At 53.2% G+C, this 17,019-nt stretch overlaps 3 protein-coding genes across 7 annotated transcripts; 1 reads left to right on the plus strand and 2 right to left on the minus strand.

Moving 5' to 3' along the window:
* Positions 1 to 658: 658 nt before the first annotated feature.
* On the minus strand, positions 659 to 9,570 carry CLN6 (CLN6 transmembrane ER protein). Of its 4 annotated transcripts, none has more exons than XM_080626136.1 (8): positions 9,441 to 9,570; positions 6,690 to 6,804; positions 5,856 to 5,954; positions 4,616 to 4,891; positions 3,337 to 3,525; positions 3,171 to 3,226; positions 2,194 to 2,316; positions 659 to 1,043 (listed from the first exon to the last, which is right to left on the minus strand). In XM_080626136.1, exons 2-8 carry the CDS (start codon positions 6,690 to 6,692, stop codon positions 755 to 757), a joined length of 1,035 nt encoding a protein of 344 aa, XP_080482262.1. In that variant the 5' UTR covers positions 6,693 to 6,804; positions 9,441 to 9,570; the 3' UTR covers positions 659 to 754. The 4 variants fall into 4 exon arrangements, with proteins under 4 accessions (XP_080482262.1, XP_080482260.1, XP_080482263.1 ...); XM_080626134.1 differs by lacking the exon at positions 9,441 to 9,570 and adding an exon at positions 7,751 to 7,861; XM_080626137.1 differs by lacking the exons at positions 4,616 to 4,891; positions 9,441 to 9,570 and adding an exon at positions 7,751 to 7,861.
* LOC308225681 (uncharacterized protein) lies at positions 9,564 to 10,806 on the minus strand (the record flags this gene model as incomplete). Its single annotated transcript, XM_080626764.1, has 2 exons — positions 9,564 to 9,697; positions 10,314 to 10,806. 2 exons carry the CDS (start codon positions 10,804 to 10,806, stop codon positions 9,564 to 9,566), a joined length of 627 nt encoding a protein of 208 aa, XP_080482890.1.
* Positions 10,790 to 16,725, plus strand: FEM1B (fem-1 homolog B). Of its 2 annotated transcripts, XM_080626132.1 has the most exons (3): positions 10,793 to 11,189; positions 13,688 to 15,867; positions 16,217 to 16,725. In XM_080626132.1, exons 1-2 carry the CDS (start codon positions 10,942 to 10,944, stop codon positions 15,321 to 15,323), a joined length of 1,884 nt encoding a protein of 627 aa, XP_080482258.1. In that variant the 5' UTR covers positions 10,793 to 10,941; the 3' UTR covers positions 15,324 to 15,867; positions 16,217 to 16,725. The 2 variants fall into 2 exon arrangements, with proteins under 2 accessions (XP_080482259.1, XP_080482258.1); XM_080626133.1 differs by having other exon boundaries at positions 10,790 to 11,189; positions 13,688 to 16,725.
* Positions 16,726 to 17,019: the final 294 nt, after the last annotated feature.

Consider the following 17,019-nt stretch of genomic DNA (forward strand, 5'->3'; position numbering starts at 1 on the left):
CAGCTTTTACCAAGTGCTTTTATCCGCTGTGCTTTGCTAATGGCTTTCCAATTCTACCACTTGAATTCAGTCACACCGGGCTCTAATACAAATCCCATAGACATAACCCATCACAGGGATGCAGCTGGAGGTGCAGGGGCTCGGCTCCATCACCTCAGCCTGGAGAAGTGGTAAGTGGGAACAGACCCCACTGGGTGCTGGACCTCACCCCCTGCCCCATGGATGCTCTTTTGGGCTACGTTCATGGGGAATTGGTCCTTCTGCCACCAGCCAGGCCCTTCCTGCACCGTGTCTGCACTCAGCAGTGAGGGCTTAACCCTAGCACTGACGGCCTGGCCCCGGGGAGCCACCACACGGATCCAAGGCAGGGCAGCTCAGCCCCTTCCCAGCGTGTTCCATTCGTTTGGGAGCAGTGTGGGAGCAGCGGACGCATCTCTCAGTGCTAAGACACGGGGAGGGTGAGAGCTCTCCCTGCAATCCCTGACTCCTGTGAAAGGCCGGGATGCTCCTGGGGTGGCAATGGTGGTACCTGGACCAGGCAGGGCTGGGATGCTGCATCCCTGCCACCACCCCTTGAAACACCCTGGCTTTAAGTCACAAGGACCATTCTGCCCTCATCCGTGGCTGGCTCTGGCTGACTCACGCCTCGTGCAGCTCGTGTTGGTCAGGAGTTTATTTGAAATACATCTACTTAGAAAAACTAAATTCTTTTTTTTTTTTTTTTTTAATCCAAATCACTCTAAAATATCAAAACTTAAAAACTTTCCTTTGCTGGGTGCAGGTTGCTCATGTGCAGGGTGTAAAATGCCCACGGCTCGGGGATGTAGATCACACCGGGGTACTTCTTCCTGAGGATTTTGTCATTCCACAGCCAAACCACCCAAAGGGCAATGAGGACCAGTGTGATGATGAAGGAGTAGAAGAGGAAAAGCCCGTTGCTGTCCAGCACGAGTCCTTTGCGCTTCTGGTGCATCACCAAAGCCATCATGGCAAAGAAAGTGAAAATGTAGAGGATGAAAATCTGACCCTCGGTCACGAGGTACCTGCAAAGCAAAGACACCCGTTAGTGCTCCCATGGAGAACACGGCACTTCCAGCCTTGCCTGGAGCGAGCATCTCCCCTTCCTGTTCTACATCCGATAAAGCTGTGCTGCTTCTGCCAGCTTTTAACTGTGATCTGGCTTCACTTTATCAGGGATTTAACAACTTCACCGGTTCCATGGAGAGAAATGGGATTTTGGGCTCTGTTTGTGAACAGGATGCTCAACGGCAGACCCAAAGCCAGACTCTGGTTCTGTCCCATGGATATTGTGCTTATTTAGTCCCAAAATCCCTGTGTATCTGGCAGCGGCCTGTCCTGAGCGGGTGTTAGGAGGGAGAGGAGGAATCACGCTCCCTGGTTCTTAAAGGCTCACACAACAGCCGCAGAGCTTTGTGCTGATGGAGTTAAAGGCAGCGCATTGGGGGAACTGGGCACTGACCAAATCATGCTGATGATTTTGACTATCAGAACTTAATTTACTGTATAAAAGCAGCCTCGGCAGGGGGCAAAGAGAGCCTCATCTCTGGAGATGAATGGGAAGCTGTTTGGCTACCATCAGGGAACCCGTTTGGGAAGAGGAGGCTAATGAGAATGGGAAATAAATAAGACCTCTCTCAAAAGGCTATTGGGGACCCGCAGGGTGAGAGGAGGAGGCAGCGCCTGAGCATCACCCGCATGGCCTGGGCTCTGTGTGAGACGTCTGGACACTGGTGAGAGCATCCCCATTGCCACCAGTGAGCAGAGACCACTTGGATGCGCTGCAGGCACCGGGTGAGCACCCCAAAATCATCAGGGAACTGTGACAGGCAGCAAACAGCAGCCTTTGAAGGGGGAGAGACAGCAAATACCATGGAGGGCTGGAGTGGTCACAATGTGACCAGCTGTGGTTGAAGAAGCATCCCAAGCAGGGATGGGAGCGCTGATGGGTGACCCTGAACTTGTCCTAGCTTGTAAAGGCTGAAGTGGCTGCAAATATGTATGGGATTTGATTTGATTTAATTTGATTTTCCAGCCCTGCAGAGCAGAAACTGCAGCAAGTTCAGCCCTGGGGAAGGCACAAGCCCTCCCTGCACACTGTGGGGCTGCCTCTGGTATTTCTGGGCCACTCCATCTTCATTCCTGACCCATCCAGAGAGGGCAGAAGCTACTTACCAGTAATAAAGGCTGCTGGGCCCCATCAGAAGCAAGGCAGCCACTGGCATCCTGCTCTCCTCCTCAACAGGGGTGAAGCAGCCGGTGAAGTATATGAAAAGGATCAGGAAAAAAGGGATATACCTGCACATACAAACAGCTCTGATCAGTGGTGTGAGCCTGGGGAGTGTTTCAACCCCTTCCCCAGTCCAAACCATGCACACAAGCCAGGAACGCAGGATGGGGACCAGGCTTTCAGTAACCTCAGAGCCCTTTCTAATTTAAAAGAACAGGATTTAGCTGCTTCTCAGCGTTCCAGGAACAGCAAATAAACCGGGAAAGCCTCATGGGGAGGGATTTCCCTGTGCTCTGAGCAGCCTCAGGATTATCTGGCAGCGGATAAAGGAACAGACCCTTCTGGGGTCTCTGGTGCAGGCAGAGCATCAGGGCATGGACACCTCTGCTTCTGCCTGTGTTCCTGCCCCTGGGTAGGTGTGAGGCTGGATGAAGCCCATTGTCCAGCTGGAACAAGCATTTCTGGGATCAGCTTGGGGCAACAGCGCTGAAATCAGATCCTCACTGAGCTCCCTGGATCACCGTGGCCAAGCGGTCTCTGTTACGGGTCTGGCTATGAGAGCAATCCTTCCCTCTTGCTGGAGGGTCACTACATGGATGCACAGTGAAGGAGAGGAGTGAATAAAGGGCTCGAGTCTCATCTTGTGGGAGATGAGAGCCAATGGTTTGACAAACCATCCCTATGGCTGTCAAACAACTGCCACATCCTGGAAGCATCATTGAGACAGAGACAAAACCAGGGCAAATGGGGTAATTTTCCAAGGGAGAGATCCACTGTAATCACCCTGGCTCCGAGGACATCGCCCCCAGCCAACAATCAGCAGCTGGGCTTTGTGTTTTCCCCCCTATTAAGCTCTGATCAGCTCAAATCTGCCCTTCCTCCTGTTACGTTCGGAGGCTGCTGCATAGACTGAGTCGCTTACCACATCGAATGACCTAAATATTCATCGTAGTAGTACAGCAGCTCAAAGGAATCAATCTGCAACACAACAAAGAGCTTTAGAAGGGCAGAGGGAACAGGAGGCTCTTATATAAGAACAAGCAATCAATGTGGTTTTGCTAAGTGCTTGTGGAAAGCAGCCTCTTTACCAGCGTCTCTGGCTTCAGGTTCTTGATGATGGGGTTCTCTCTTACAGACAGATGGTGCTGGTAGCCACTGAAAATCAAGCGATGGTTGACGGAGTCTCCGACCAAGTGGATGCTGGCGCCCATGACAAACATGATGATGCTGACGTAGATCATGGATCTCGGTAAGGTCTTGGGGGATCTCTCGATGAGCTAAAACCACAGAGAGGTGCTGAAGAGCGCGGTGGGACCCGCAGAGACAGGGGACAGGTTCTGGTCACCCTGAATTGATGGTGCTTTGCAGAAACCACCCCAAAACACGAGAGAAGGGCCTGCGGAGAGCTGCAGGTTGTGCTGCTGTAGTTGTGAGCCGTGCTGGCCAGCACCTTGCAGGGACAACACAGTCCTGCCATGGGGAGAGCCCCACAACCACACCAGAATGAGCCTCCCTGATGGCAGCTTTCCATAAACACATCCCAGGCAGGTTTCCAGCAGCCTACATGGCTTCCAGGTTTGTGTCCACTCTTTACCCCTGTTTGCAACTATAAACCCCTGGGTTTATGCCCTTTCTGCAAGGCAACACCCTCAACCCCAGTCAATGCAGAGACCGAATCAGTGACCCAGTACTCCTAATGGAGTACTCGGAGCAATTTCTTCACCAGATGAGATCAAACCCGATTAATGAGAAACAAAAAGGCAGCCAGTTTCCCCAGTTCCTCTGCTGTGGAAGGCTGGGTCTATGGATGCGGAAGGCTGGGTCTATGGATGCGGAAGGCTGGGTCTATGGATGCGGAAGGCTGGCTGTGCCCTCCAGTGGCAGGGAGAGCTTCCAGCAGCACTCAGCCACACACTTGACTGCCCTGGCTAAGAGACACTTGCTCCTTTGTAACTCTCCGCTGGATGGTTGTCAAAGGACTCATGTTGAACTGCTTGGGGTTTGGGTTTTGTCTTCCTGCAGGAATCGCACTCACCTCTCTGTATTCCATAGAACCATGGAATGGTTTGGGTTGGAAGGGACCTTAAAGCTCCTCCAGCTCCAACCCCTGCCACGGGCAGGGACCCCTTCCACTGGAGCAGCTTGCTCCAAGCCCCTGTGTCCAACCTGGCCTTGAACACTGCCAGGGATGGGGCAGCCACAGCTTCTCTGGGCACCCTGTGCCAGCGCCTCAGCACCCTCACAGGGAAGAGCTTCTGCCTAAGAGCTCAGCTCAGTCTAGAAGTACCTGAATGCCAGCAAAACCGGTTGAGGCAACCTCTGAACATCAGCTTCAGCTCTGTCTTTACCATCTCGTGGTCTGCTCACCGGGTGGAGGCAGGGACATCCACGTGAGGCTGGTGGGAGCCCTGTGTTTCCCTGGAGCCTGGGGTGAGCTCCTGCAGGCCTGGCTGGGGATGAGGAGCAGGAGCTTCTCCCTATGATGAACTCTTCTTTTGGGCACGACCTCAAAGGATGCGAATCCCAGCTCAAGAGGTTCAGGAATTGGGGACGACACCGAATCAGCCTCAGGAACACAGTCAGGGGACGCACATCAGCACAGCCCTGGGTCAACCGGGGCCACCTTCGCCTCCCATCTCCCTGCTGCCAAAGCAGCTTTGCAGCCCTCCATCAACAGCGAAAAGCTCCTTATTCCTATTTCATTTTGAGGCTTAACCTCCCCTTTCTCTGTAACCGCCGCATGAGCGGCAGAGCAGCCAGGGAGGACGAGCACCAGGAGAGCTCCTGTTTGCTGGAGGACAGTAGGACGCGTCCTTCAAGGGGACACTGGGCACAGGAACGCATCCTGAATAACAAATGGGTTTTCCTATGGACCAACCCTTTGTGCTGTGCTGCTGGGAGAGCCCAGGACAGCAAATGTGAAGCTGCAGAATTGCCTGTGTCAGACTGGGATGGGTCACATCGAGCTCCAGAGCTTCCACATCCCCCAAAGGACCGGATCCTGAATGCTCCTTTTTGGCCACAACGGCATTTAAAGTCCCCCAGACAGGCTCAGGAGAGAGAAAATCATTTACATCTTAGGATGTAATTCAACCTTTAGCTAATTTATAATTGCTTTCTCCTATCTTCTGGCTGCTGCGTATTTAATGTAAGGAGATTTCCAACGACAGGAGAGTCTTTAACCTCATAAATGGTTTACAGGAGCCAGTGCCTGGCAGCTGAAGCTGAAGCTCCAATTCTAATGTCAAAGAGCAAGTGTAATTAAGCTGTGAGCAACTGACAAAATCTACTCCAGGTCCAGCTGCCTCAAAAGGTCTTTTAAGGCACGGATGTTGACTTAAAAACATGCTGTGGCTCAGGCAGGGAGAAGGGCTCTGATTCCTCTGGAATGCAGAATTCCTGGGGGAAGCAATTTGCCTTTGTATATGCAGGGAATGGAGTTGTATTAAGATGGTCACTGCCTTGCTCTGTAAAGGGTGGCACCACAAATCCTTTCCCATTCACACCACAAGTTCCGAGCAAACTCTCAGCCCTTCCAAAACCATGTTTTTACAACCAATAGTATTAGAAACCCCAACAAACCCAACAGTTGCACCCCAAGGTTTACCTTTAGCAGAAGAAAAGGTGTGATGACATTGTAAGCCATGTGGAAATAATCTCCAGCACTCGGTTTGTTTAGAGGGAACCACTCCAAAGGTAGGATTATCTAAGGAAGGGGGAGAAGAGAAGCACATCAGGACATCCCCACCACCCAGCTCGTGGTTACAGCCTCATTGCTGGCTGAAAGAGAGGGAAAATCCTCACTTTGGATTGCTGCTGCTCGCTAAGTGTCAGCTTGGCTTCACGTAGCTGTTAGTAACAGAGCTGGGCATCTTCTTGCAGAGAGCATCCCTAAAAGCACAGTCTGGAAGTGGGGGTATTTACATCTCAGCCAGTGCCTGAAGGGGCTACAGGAAACTTGGAGAGGGGCTTTGGACAAAGGCCTGTAGGGACAGGCCAAGGGGAATGGCTTTAACCTGCCAGAGGGGAGACTGAGCTGAGCTCTTAGGCAGAAGCTCTTCCCTGTGAGGGTGCTGAGGCGCTGGCACAGGGTGCCCAGAGAAGCTGTGGCTGCCCCATCCCTGGCAGTGTTCAAGGCCAGGTTGGACACAGGGGCTTGGAGCAAGCTGCTCCAGTGGAAGGGGTCCCTGCCCGTGGTAGGGGTTGGAGCTGGAGGAGCTTTAAGGTCCCTCCAACACAAACCATTCTGTAAGAGCAGTTATCCCAGATACCTGCCCCTTGACTGGAGCAACACGCTTGGTACCAGTTACACCAGTACATGGCAGTGGTCCTTGTCTCAAGGACAGCTCCCCAAGGGAGCCCACCATGGCTCTGTCCCCCTGTCCTCCACCCTACACAAGGCGATAGGAAGCAGAGCAGTGGCAGCCTCTGCTGCACTCACCATGGCAATGGGACGCCCAAAGTCCAGCACCCAGTTCTGCAGGGTGAAGTAGAACCACAGATCCAAGTGAAACGGGGAGGTCTTGAAGGTGTCCTCGCTCTTGACCGCTCCATGCCTGGAGGTGACAGAAGTGACAGTGCCAACCTTTAGTCCTAGAACAGGTTCCAGAGGAGGCAGGCAGCAGCCTCCAGGTCCCTACCCAAAACCTGGGCTTCCCTGGCTGCTGGTGCGTATCCAGGCTTTGGGATCTGTGAAATAACGAAGCTGAGAGGTGGAGGAGAGTAGGAGGCAGCATGGAAAGGCAAAGTGTTGTGAATACAGTCTGGAATATCCCCGTAAGCCAGCTCCTGGGTGAGAAGCGAGCACAAAAGCAGGATGAAAAGCTTAAGTGCTGAATTAAGTGCAACTATTTTTAACTTTTGCATGACAAAGCAGAATCCAACTCCCGTGGCACTTCCAAGTGCTAAGGATGCATCGCTGCTGCCCCGTTGTACTTGAGCACAGGGATGCTCTGCACACACTACCACCTTCATCTCCCACTCTGATCCTCTGCCTCTGCAGAGCGAGGCCTGATACAACCTTGCTGAGGTCTTTACATCAAATAACGCTCCAGCACCACCGGACTTTCACCTCCCTATGGGAAAAGTGGAGGAAACATTCTCCCGTGGTGCCCAGACCGGGTCAGCCGCGAACTTGCGCTTTCAATGGTCCAAACCCGACGGATGAAGGTGATGGTGGTACCTGGACAAGCCGGGGTGCCCTGGATGAGCCGGGAGAGCTGCGGCTCCCTGGAAGCGGATGAGGATCCGGACCAGGCGGGGGGACCCAGGTAAGCCAGGATGCCCTGGGCACGGCTGAGCGGGGAAACCGCTCCGTGCGGTTGGGACCTCCCGGGACACCCGCAGCATCCTGATGGGGCTGGTACCCGGGATGCGGCTGGGGGAGCATGGAGCCGGGTTCACAGGGGGGTGGATGGGTTGGGGGAGGCGGGGAACGGGGGGAACAAAGAGGAGGGTCCCGTTTCCGTGCCCCCCCGTCCCCTGGGGTCCCCCTCCGCTCACCTGCCCGGGTACAGCGGCCCTGTGGGCTGCGGGGAGCCCGGGGCCGCCGCCGGGAACGGCCGCCGCCGCGCCGCGCCCTGCATGTGCCCGCCCGGCCCCGCTGCTCCCGGTCCCGGCGCGGCCCCGCCTCGGCGCCGCGGGACGAGCGGCGGCTGCGCGGTCGGGAGCACCGGGACCGCCCCAGCCGGGGCGGAGCGGAGCGGCGCGACTCAGCCCGCTCCGCCTCGGCGGAGTTAGGCTGGGCTCGGCTTGGCCCTGTCCGAGCCGGCGCCGCTCGGCTTGTCCCGGTCCGCCTCGGCTCTACTCGGCTGGGCTCGGCTTGTCCCGGTCCGCCTCGGCTCGACTCGGCACTACTCGGCTGGGCTCGGCTTGTCCCGGTCCGCCTCGGCTCGACTCGGCACTACTCGGTTGGGCTCGGCTCCTCTCGGCCAAGCCTTCTCCCCATGCAAATTCCAGGCAGCTCATTTTATTTCCCTTCCCTCTCCGGATCCCGAGTGCCCGGTCTTGGCTGGTTTTAAGAGAGGACGAGGAGAAGCAGGATACTGAACTCCTTAATTCCTCGTTCAGTGAGGAGCTCTCGGCCCCGGGACCTTGACACGAGTCCCCCCTCAGCCTGGAAAATGAGATCCAGAGATGGGAAAAGTCTGGTGGAGAACACGGAAAATACAGCCTGTTCCATGCCATCCCTGTGTCGCCTTAAACCCGAGGTTTAACAGAAATAAGGTGCTGCAGGTTTGGTTTATGGCCACGAGCAAATCAATCAGGACATGTGGCAGGTCCCGTCTCCATTAGCCTGGAATGAAATTACTTGTGCTTGGTGTAAGGAAAATGGACATTATCACAGCAATGAGTTGGGAGATGTGGGCACCGTGCTCTGATCCCTCTCTCCCATTTTGCCTGGATAAATGCAGCCAGATTGGGGCAACCCATAGGTGGTAAAAGTGTGAGGCAGGAAAGGATCTGCACCCCTGCGACTTGATTTGTACCTATGGAATTTGTCTAAATTGGGAGCTGCATCTGCATTTGAAACACACGAACTTCTCAAGTGGAGACACAGTTTAAGATGTTCTTCCAGCCATTACAGGCATTTAATGAGCTAATTGGTTTGATCACTGGAAGCCTTTGGCTTCTGATCCTGTTGCTGGAGGACTCCAGTGACCAGAGTGCGGTGGAGCTCAGGGGTTTACACACAGAATCCCAGCCTGGTTTGTGTTGGAAGTGACCTTAAAGCTCCTCCAGCTCCAACCCCTGCCACGGGCAGGGACCCCTTCCACTAGAGCAGCTTGCTCCAAGCCCCTGTGTCCAACCTGGCCTTGAAATATCCTTGAGAAGTGGATGAGATCACTGAGGTGAGAGACAGGTCCACTTCAACTCACCATGAACCTGGCTTGTCACACTGTACCATACACACCTACGTGCCTGTTTAAAAGCTGATCCTCCTTGACTGAGCACGTGGAGCTGACCGCAGCCTGACTTGACTCCCTCTTGCCTCTCCAAGGCTCCTTTGGCCACATGGCCAGCCCCCTGCTCCCATACATAATGCACGGCCCAGAGTGCCAAATGTTCCACAACGAGCTGCGGCTCCAGTTGCATGAGTTTATATTAACTATTAATGCAGCTGATACCGAACCCCCTCGAAGACAACGGCAGGGAACAGCTGGCCATGCAGGCTCTGTATCACGTTACTCACCGCGGCCTTGATCGGTCTCATGTCACCTGTCACAGCATGGGGCACCTCCTGAGGGTCTCTGGGGGACATCTGTGTGCAGGAAAGGAGAGGTGGCCATGCAGGCGGGGTGCATGCAGCTCTTGGTTAAGATGATGCGCGTGCGATGAGTCTGGTAATGGTGTCCCTGAAGCCAAGGATGAAGGTCCTGCGTGTGCTCACTGGGCAGGGCAGGTTTGGTGCGGTGGAGTCATGTCTGAGGCGATGAAAGCTGCTGATCCCTTTAAAAGAAAACAAGACACTGATGCAAACAAAAGCAAATACAGCCCAACTGAACCCAACCCAATCCAACTGAACCCAACCCGGTCCAACCCAATTCAGCTGAACCCAACCCCCCTAACCCAACCCTATCCAGCCAATCCAGTCAAACTGAACCCAACCCTGCTAACCAAACCCACCCTAACCAAACCCTATCCAATCCAACCAACCCAACCCCTCTGAAATCAACCCAGTCAAACCAACCCATCCCTACCCTATCCAGTCCAACTGAGCCTGACCTTACCCAACTCAATCCAACCAAACCATCCCAAATGAATCCAACTCTACCCTCTCCCATTCAACTGAACCAGGCCCAACCTAACCCAGCCCCAGCCAACCAACCCATCCCTGCTGAATCCAACCCTACCTAGCCCAACCCAATCCAACTGAACTCAAGTGAACCCCACCCATGCCAGTCCAACCAACCCATCCCAAATGAATCCAAACCTACCTTATCCAACCCAACTGAACCTGACTTTACCCAACCCAATCCAATCAACCCATCTTAACCCTGCCCGATCCAGCCCATCCCAACCAAACCCAACCCTATCCAACCCTTCTCAACAGAACCAGACCCACCCCGGCTCAGCCCAGCTGAATCCAACTCAACTCTACCGGACCGAACCGGAGCCCGGGGCAGTGCAGAACAGCCCGGGCCGAGCAGCGGGACTCGGGGTCGGGCGGGCAGCACCGGATACCCCGGGACAAGGGGAGGCGCCTCCGTCCTGCCGCGGCCCGGAACTCCCGCGCAACGCCGCGGGTTGCCGGGGGGACGCCGCAGAGATGGCGGCGCTTCCGGTTTCGCTTCCGGAGTCGGCGGCAGGGGCGGAGCGGCGGCGGCCCGTGCGCGGCCTGTGGCGGTGCAGCCCCGCGCGCGCCCCTCCGCGGGTCCCCCCGCAGCGGGCGGCGCCTGCGCCGCGGGTTCGATCCCCGCCGCGCCACGGGCGATGTTCCGCGGGCCGCCGCGGCGCCGGTGAGGCGGCGGTGGGCGCTGGGGCTGCCCCGTCTCGCCGCCGGCCCGAGGGGGCTGGCCCGACGCAGGGTGGGGCGGCTGTCCCCGAGGGGGCCGCATGTGCCCCCCGCCGGGCACCGAGGCGGGACGGAGGAGGAGGCGGAGGGAGAGGCCGCCCCGGCGGCGGGGCAGGCCGGCAGGCCCGAGCCCAGGCCCGGTCGTCGGGGCCGCAGTCGTGAGGAGGAGGAGGCGGCGATGGAGGGCCTGGCCGGGTACGTGTATAAGGCGGCGAGCGAGGGGCGAGTGCTGACCCTGGCCGCGCTGCTGCTGAACCGCTCCGAGAGCGACATCAAGTACCTGCTGGGCTACGTGAGCCAGCACGGCGGGCAGCGCTCCACGCCGCTCATCATCGCCGCCCGCAACGGGCACACCAAGGTGGTCCGCCTGCTCCTGGAGCACTACCGCGTGCAGACGCAGCAGACCGGCACGGTCCGCTTCGACGGGTACGTAGAGCTCGTGGCCACCGCCGGGCACGGGTGTCGGTACCGGCGTGGGGCTCGGGACCCACCGCTCCCCCAGCTCGGGGGGGGGAATGGTGGTTTCGGAGCTGTAAAAGTGCCTTTGGTGGCTGTGAGCCGGCGCCTGATGGGTGATGAGCAATAAATGCCTTTGCTCTCCTGAGGCTCCCCCCCCGAGCTAGGCAGAGTTGTGTTCAGCACAGCGTGGGGAGCTCCTCGGTTTGCTGTCGTTAAGCATGTCCTGCTTTGGTCGTGCCGAAGTGGCCTTTTCGGTGACACTGCTCCTTGCTGCCGGTGACAGCAGGTATGGGTCAGTGTGGGGTGGTACCTGTGCACTGCGAGCCTTTCTCCCTCAAATCGAGGGTTTTCCAGTGTCCAGATGTGACATCCCGAGGAGCGTCACTGCTGGTAGCCAGTGTATGGGGTGGTTGGGAGTGAAATGAGACAAATTCTTCACTATGAGGGTGCTGAGGCACAGGGTGCCCAGAGAAGCTGTGGCTGCCCCATCCCTGGCAGTGTTTGAGGCCAAGTCCTTGCCTGTATGTCCATCTCCAACACAGGGCTGACTAATCGTGGCGGTAGGTTGGTCTTTTGAACATCTTTCATCGGGCTCATACTTGAGGAGCTGGAGTTGTGCCTGCGCAGCTCCGCCTGGCCCAGGGACAGGCTGGCTTGGTCCTTACATGCATGAAAGCGGAGGAACCAACTTCCCTGTGTGGTTTGTTGGGGTTTTTTTTTTCTTCCTCTTCTCTTCCAGCCCTTTTTTAACACAGGCAAAAACCAGTTGAGAAAACTTTGGGTGAGATCTGCCCAAATTCAGTTAAAGAAAGGGCCTTCCTTGACAGAACACAGTAGGAAGGGCTGTGTCCCCCCCCTACTCTGAGTTTTCTGGCCTCGATGGGGTGGTGATCTGCTTGCCAGAGCCGCTGCCTGGGTCGCATTAAAGGAGGTGTTGTCTGAGACACAATGGGCACAGTGGGAGCTGCGGCATGTGATCCCGCGTTGCTGTCATTCTTGAGATAAGGTGGCACAGCAGCTCTCCTTGTTTGGGCTCCGGGCTTTTGGCTTGTAAATGCACACCTGTAGCACACTAATAAAGTACCTCGTGTTCATGAGCAAATCCCAGGCCCTGATTTTCCTCCTGATTTAATATAAAAGCATTTTAATGCGATTATTTGCAAAATGAGGAACTTCTTACTGTGGATAAAGGTATGGATGTCCCTGCACAGCCTCTGAAGTGTTGTCTAGAGGGGCTGGCTTTATAAACAGCTACAGACACAACTAATCCTGTTGGGCTGCGTGAGAGCTTTATCATAGAATGATAAAAATCACTGTTAAGTCACTGTCTTATGATATCTGAACTTTGGGAAACATGACTGTTTGGATGCATGGAAATAAGAGATTTATCCCTCTGTGATTTGGGATGTGCTTTGTGTTTGTATTAACTGCAGTGTGTGTGCTGCCTGTTTCTGTGCTTAAGTGCTACTTCAGAAATCAGGGAGGTGGAAAGGACCTTAGCCTTTCTCTTTGTAGTTACACGACTGCTGGATTTGGGAATAAAAACAACTTAAGGAAACGTGATGTTTTGCTAAACTATCCCCTCATTTACGAACGCCAGCAAGCTGTCTGCAAGGCCATGACGTAGAACAGAGCTCATGCAGCCCAGCTTATGAGAACTTCTGCTTGTTTAAATTGCATTTGGTTCCTGGAGTTCCATTTGTGTAACACTTCTGGGCTGCTTTATGGTGCAGTCTCTCAAACCAGAACTGTCGGTGCAGTGGAAGCAGTGGCAATTCTGCAGCTCGGGGAGAGAGAACAAGGGAAGAGGTAGGAACTTCTTAAGCCGTTTTTTTCTGCCAGAGCCTCTGTATTGTGTCGAGTTTGTATTTTTGTGTCAATAAGTCAATTTAAAGCTTTTTCTCCATCTTTTAATGTGTCAGTTTCTGGAACAAGGCATCAAAGTAGTGGGAATTCTTGTGGCTGAGGGAATTCTGTAGGCTGAGGGCTGGAGCTTGCAGATGGGGTCTTTAAAGCAGCCTGGGAACAAAACGTGGCTAAATCCCGTCTGCTCTGAAGCTTCATAAAACCTTGGAATGGTTTAAGTTGGAAAGGACCTTAAAGCTGATCCAGTCCCAACCCCTGCCACAGGCAGGGACCCCTTCCACTGGAGCAGCTTGCTCCAAGCCCCTGTGTCCAACCTGGCCCTGAACACTGCCAGGGATGGGGCAGCCACAGCTCCTCTGGGCACCCTGTGACAGTGCTTCATGTTCAGCTTCCAACGCTGCTTCTTTTCGGGGGTCTGTGTGTTGATAAGTCCCTCATTCCTTTTCTTTGGCTGTCCAGGTACATTCCTTCAAGTACAACACAGTCTGGCTATAAAATGCCTTTTGATGGCCGGGTACGTACGTGCCTGTGGCCATCTGTAGAAGATACTTCAAAAGAGCGTCATTGTAACTGCTTGTTTCTTGTCCTTGTGTTCTCAGCTTTGTCATTGATGGAGCCACAGCTCTGTGGTGTGCAGCAGGAGCCGGCCACTTTGAAGTAGTGAAGTTGCTGGTGAGTCACGGCGCCAACGTGAATCACACGACGGTGACCAATTCGACTCCGCTGAGGGCCGCGTGTTTCGATGGCAGGTTGGACATCGTGAAGTACCTGGTGGAAAACAACGCCAACATCAGCATCGCCAACAAGTATGATAACACTTGCCTTATGATTGCGGCTTACAAAGGCCATACGGACGTGGTGAGGTACCTCCTCGAGCAGCACGCTGACCCCAATGCCATAGCCCACTGCGGTGCCACGGCGTTGCACTTCGCAGCTGAAGCCGGCCACTTGGAGATAGTGAGGGAGCTGGTCAAGTGGAAGGCGGCGATGATGGTCAATGGCCACGGGATGACTCCGCTCAAAGTCGCTGCTGAGAGCTGCAAAGCTGACGTTGTAGAGCTGCTGCTTGCTCACTCTGACTGCGATCGGAGGAGCCGGATTGAAGCTCTGGAGCTTTTGGGTGCCTCATTTGCAAATGACAGAGAAAACTATGACATAATGAAGACTTACCACTATTTATATTTAGCGATGCTGGAGAGGTACCGAGACAGCGAGAATATCATTGAAAAAGAAGTTCTTCCACAAATTGAAGCTTATGGAAACAGGACTGAATGCAGGACTCCTCAGGAATTAGAGTCTATTAGGCAGGACAGAGATGCCCTTCACATGGAAGGTCTCATTGTGCGGGAGAGAATTCTGGGCTCGGACAATATTGACGTTTCTCACCCCATTATTTACCGTGGGGCTGTTTATGCAGATAACATGGAGTTTGAACAGTGTATCAAGCTATGGCTCCATGCGTTGCATCTAAGGCAAAAGGGCAACAGGAACACTCATAAAGACCTCCTGAGGTTTGCTCAAGTCTTTTCTCAGATGATACACTTGAACGAGCCTGTTAAAGCCAAGGACATTGAGAGCGTTCTGAGGTGCAGCGTCCTGGAAATAGAGCAAGGCATGTCCCGGATCAAAACCACCCAAGACTCCGACATCCACACAGCCATGGACAACTACGAATGCAACATTTTCACCTTTCTCTACTTAGTCTGCATCTCTACCAAGACCCAGTGCAGCGAAGAGAATCGGTCCCGGATCAACAAACAGATTTATAACCTGATTCACCTCGACCCCAGAACGCGGGACGGCTCCAGTCTGCTGCACCACGCCGTCAATTCCAGTACTCCGGTTGATGACTTCCACACGAATGATGTCTGCAGCTTTCCCAATGCACTTGTCACAAGACTCTTGCTAGATTGTGGTGCGGACGTGAACGCTGTGGACAACGAAGGGAATAGCCCTCTCCACATCATCGTCCAGTACCACCGGCCCATCAGTGACTTCTTGACGTTGCATTCCATCATCATTAACCTGGTGGAGGCTGGTGCTCATACAGACATGACGAATAAGCAGAAGAAAACCCCTCTTGATAAAAGTACAACAGGGGTGTCGGAAATACTCCTTAAAACTCAAATGAAGCTGAGTCTCAAGTGCCTGGCTGCCCGAGCAGTACGGATCTACAACATCAGCTACCAAAACCAGATCCCCAGAACTCTGGAAGAATTTGTGAAGTTTCACTAGGCTACATCCAACCTTCGTGCTGGTGCTATCCCGGGACGACATCAGTTGCAGACAGCAGAATACATATGTATACCTGAAGTTGTTTTTTCTCGGTTCTTTTGGGTTCCTTTGGATTCTGTCTGCAGATCTTGGGGAGGGGGAGAGGAAAAAAGCCCCATCATTTTCCTGTGGTCAAGAGCTGATGTTTGAGATTCGAGTTGTTTCTTTTGATTAAAAGAATTGCTTCGTTATCTCTTTGTTTTTCTAAACAGAATGAAAAGAATGCCAATGTCCCTTGTGCAGAATGTTTTTGTTTCCAATGCACATCTCCACTGAGGAGCTGCAGCTTTAGGTATTATTTAAAGGCGCCTCTGAAAGCCTGTGTCGCTGAGGCAGTGACTTTGTGAACTTTAAACCTTCTTGGAGTGAGGTGGGAAAGAACAATTGGACCGTGGTAGTTGGTTTAAGGTGAAGTCTGGATGTACAGAGCAGTCCCTTGCTCTCATACCTCACCGTCTCCTTATGCCTTTCAGTTAATGCCGAAGATGGTAACGTTTAATAAAAGGTATTGTATTTTTTAAGTTAAGTTTTGAACAGCAGTTACCAACATACAGATGTATGGAATGCTCTGTTAGGAAATACAGGTTTAAATTCAGCTACGATGCATTCGTGTCATAACTGCAGTAAGTATGGAGTAACTTTTGGAAAAGGAACTTGCACAGTGAGCAAAACCAACCCGAGTCATGGTTTCTTTCTTTATGTAGCTGAGTTGCTCATCTATAAAGATCATGCATGGATACCTAGAAAATTGATAGGGTATTTGTGTCTCTGTGTGTCCCAACATTTCAAACTGCTTTTAACTTGGTTTCCTTCTATTGTTTCAATGATCAACACGCACCTTGATCGACTCCAAGTATGTAAAACTGCACTCTTGGATTCCAAATGCTGTATCTTCCTAACGGAGTAGTCTGTCGCCAAAGAGAGTCTTCCTTGAAACTGCTTGAGCCTGGCTTTCCGAATGAGTGGAGTCCGTGCCTCCCTGCGTTGGCCTGGAGGAATTGTTGTGCTTTTTACTCCTTTCATTATGAAAATCTCTATTGAACCTGATTTTTAAAAAATTGTCCTATCATAAGGTCTTTTATGATAAGCAACTGATTGTATGACGATGCCGTTGCTTGAGAGGGTACTTCTCCTTGGTAGAAGTCGCAGATGCTCCGGCAGTAAAATGTCACTTGTTTTGACAGGCTACTGAAAACTCTGTTTCTGTTCAATGCAGCTTTTTAACTGTCAGATGATGAAAGAATGTTCTGTAGGTTTTTTTTTTTTTTAAGCAATCTGGGGTAGAACTTCCTTCAAGGCGAGATTTGGGCACACGTTTCTATTTGTATTACAAAGAAATAAACCTTGAATGTGGAAGAATTACCTCCTAACCCCTCATTTTTGTCTGGTGCTGCTTGGATTGCATGGGACCACAAGCACTGGCTCTTGTGTCTCCTTCCAGGGAAAAGCTTTACAAATACCATGTCTTCTAAGCTGTGAACTTACTCAGCTCCTAAATGAGAAACGTGTCTGTCACTTGTATCTCAGGTACACTCAGAACCCCATGACTCTCAGCTGAACGTGAGGCAGAATGGCAAAGCCAAATTCAACCACCCAGGGCCTTAATACGCAAGTGGATGGTATGAAATGGTTGGGAAGGTGTTTGTGTTACTGTAAA

Source organism: Psittacula echo, assembly GCF_963264785.1.
Source record: "Psittacula echo genome assembly, chromosome: 10".
Lineage (NCBI taxonomy): Eukaryota > Metazoa > Chordata > Aves > Psittaciformes > Psittacidae > Psittacula > Psittacula echo.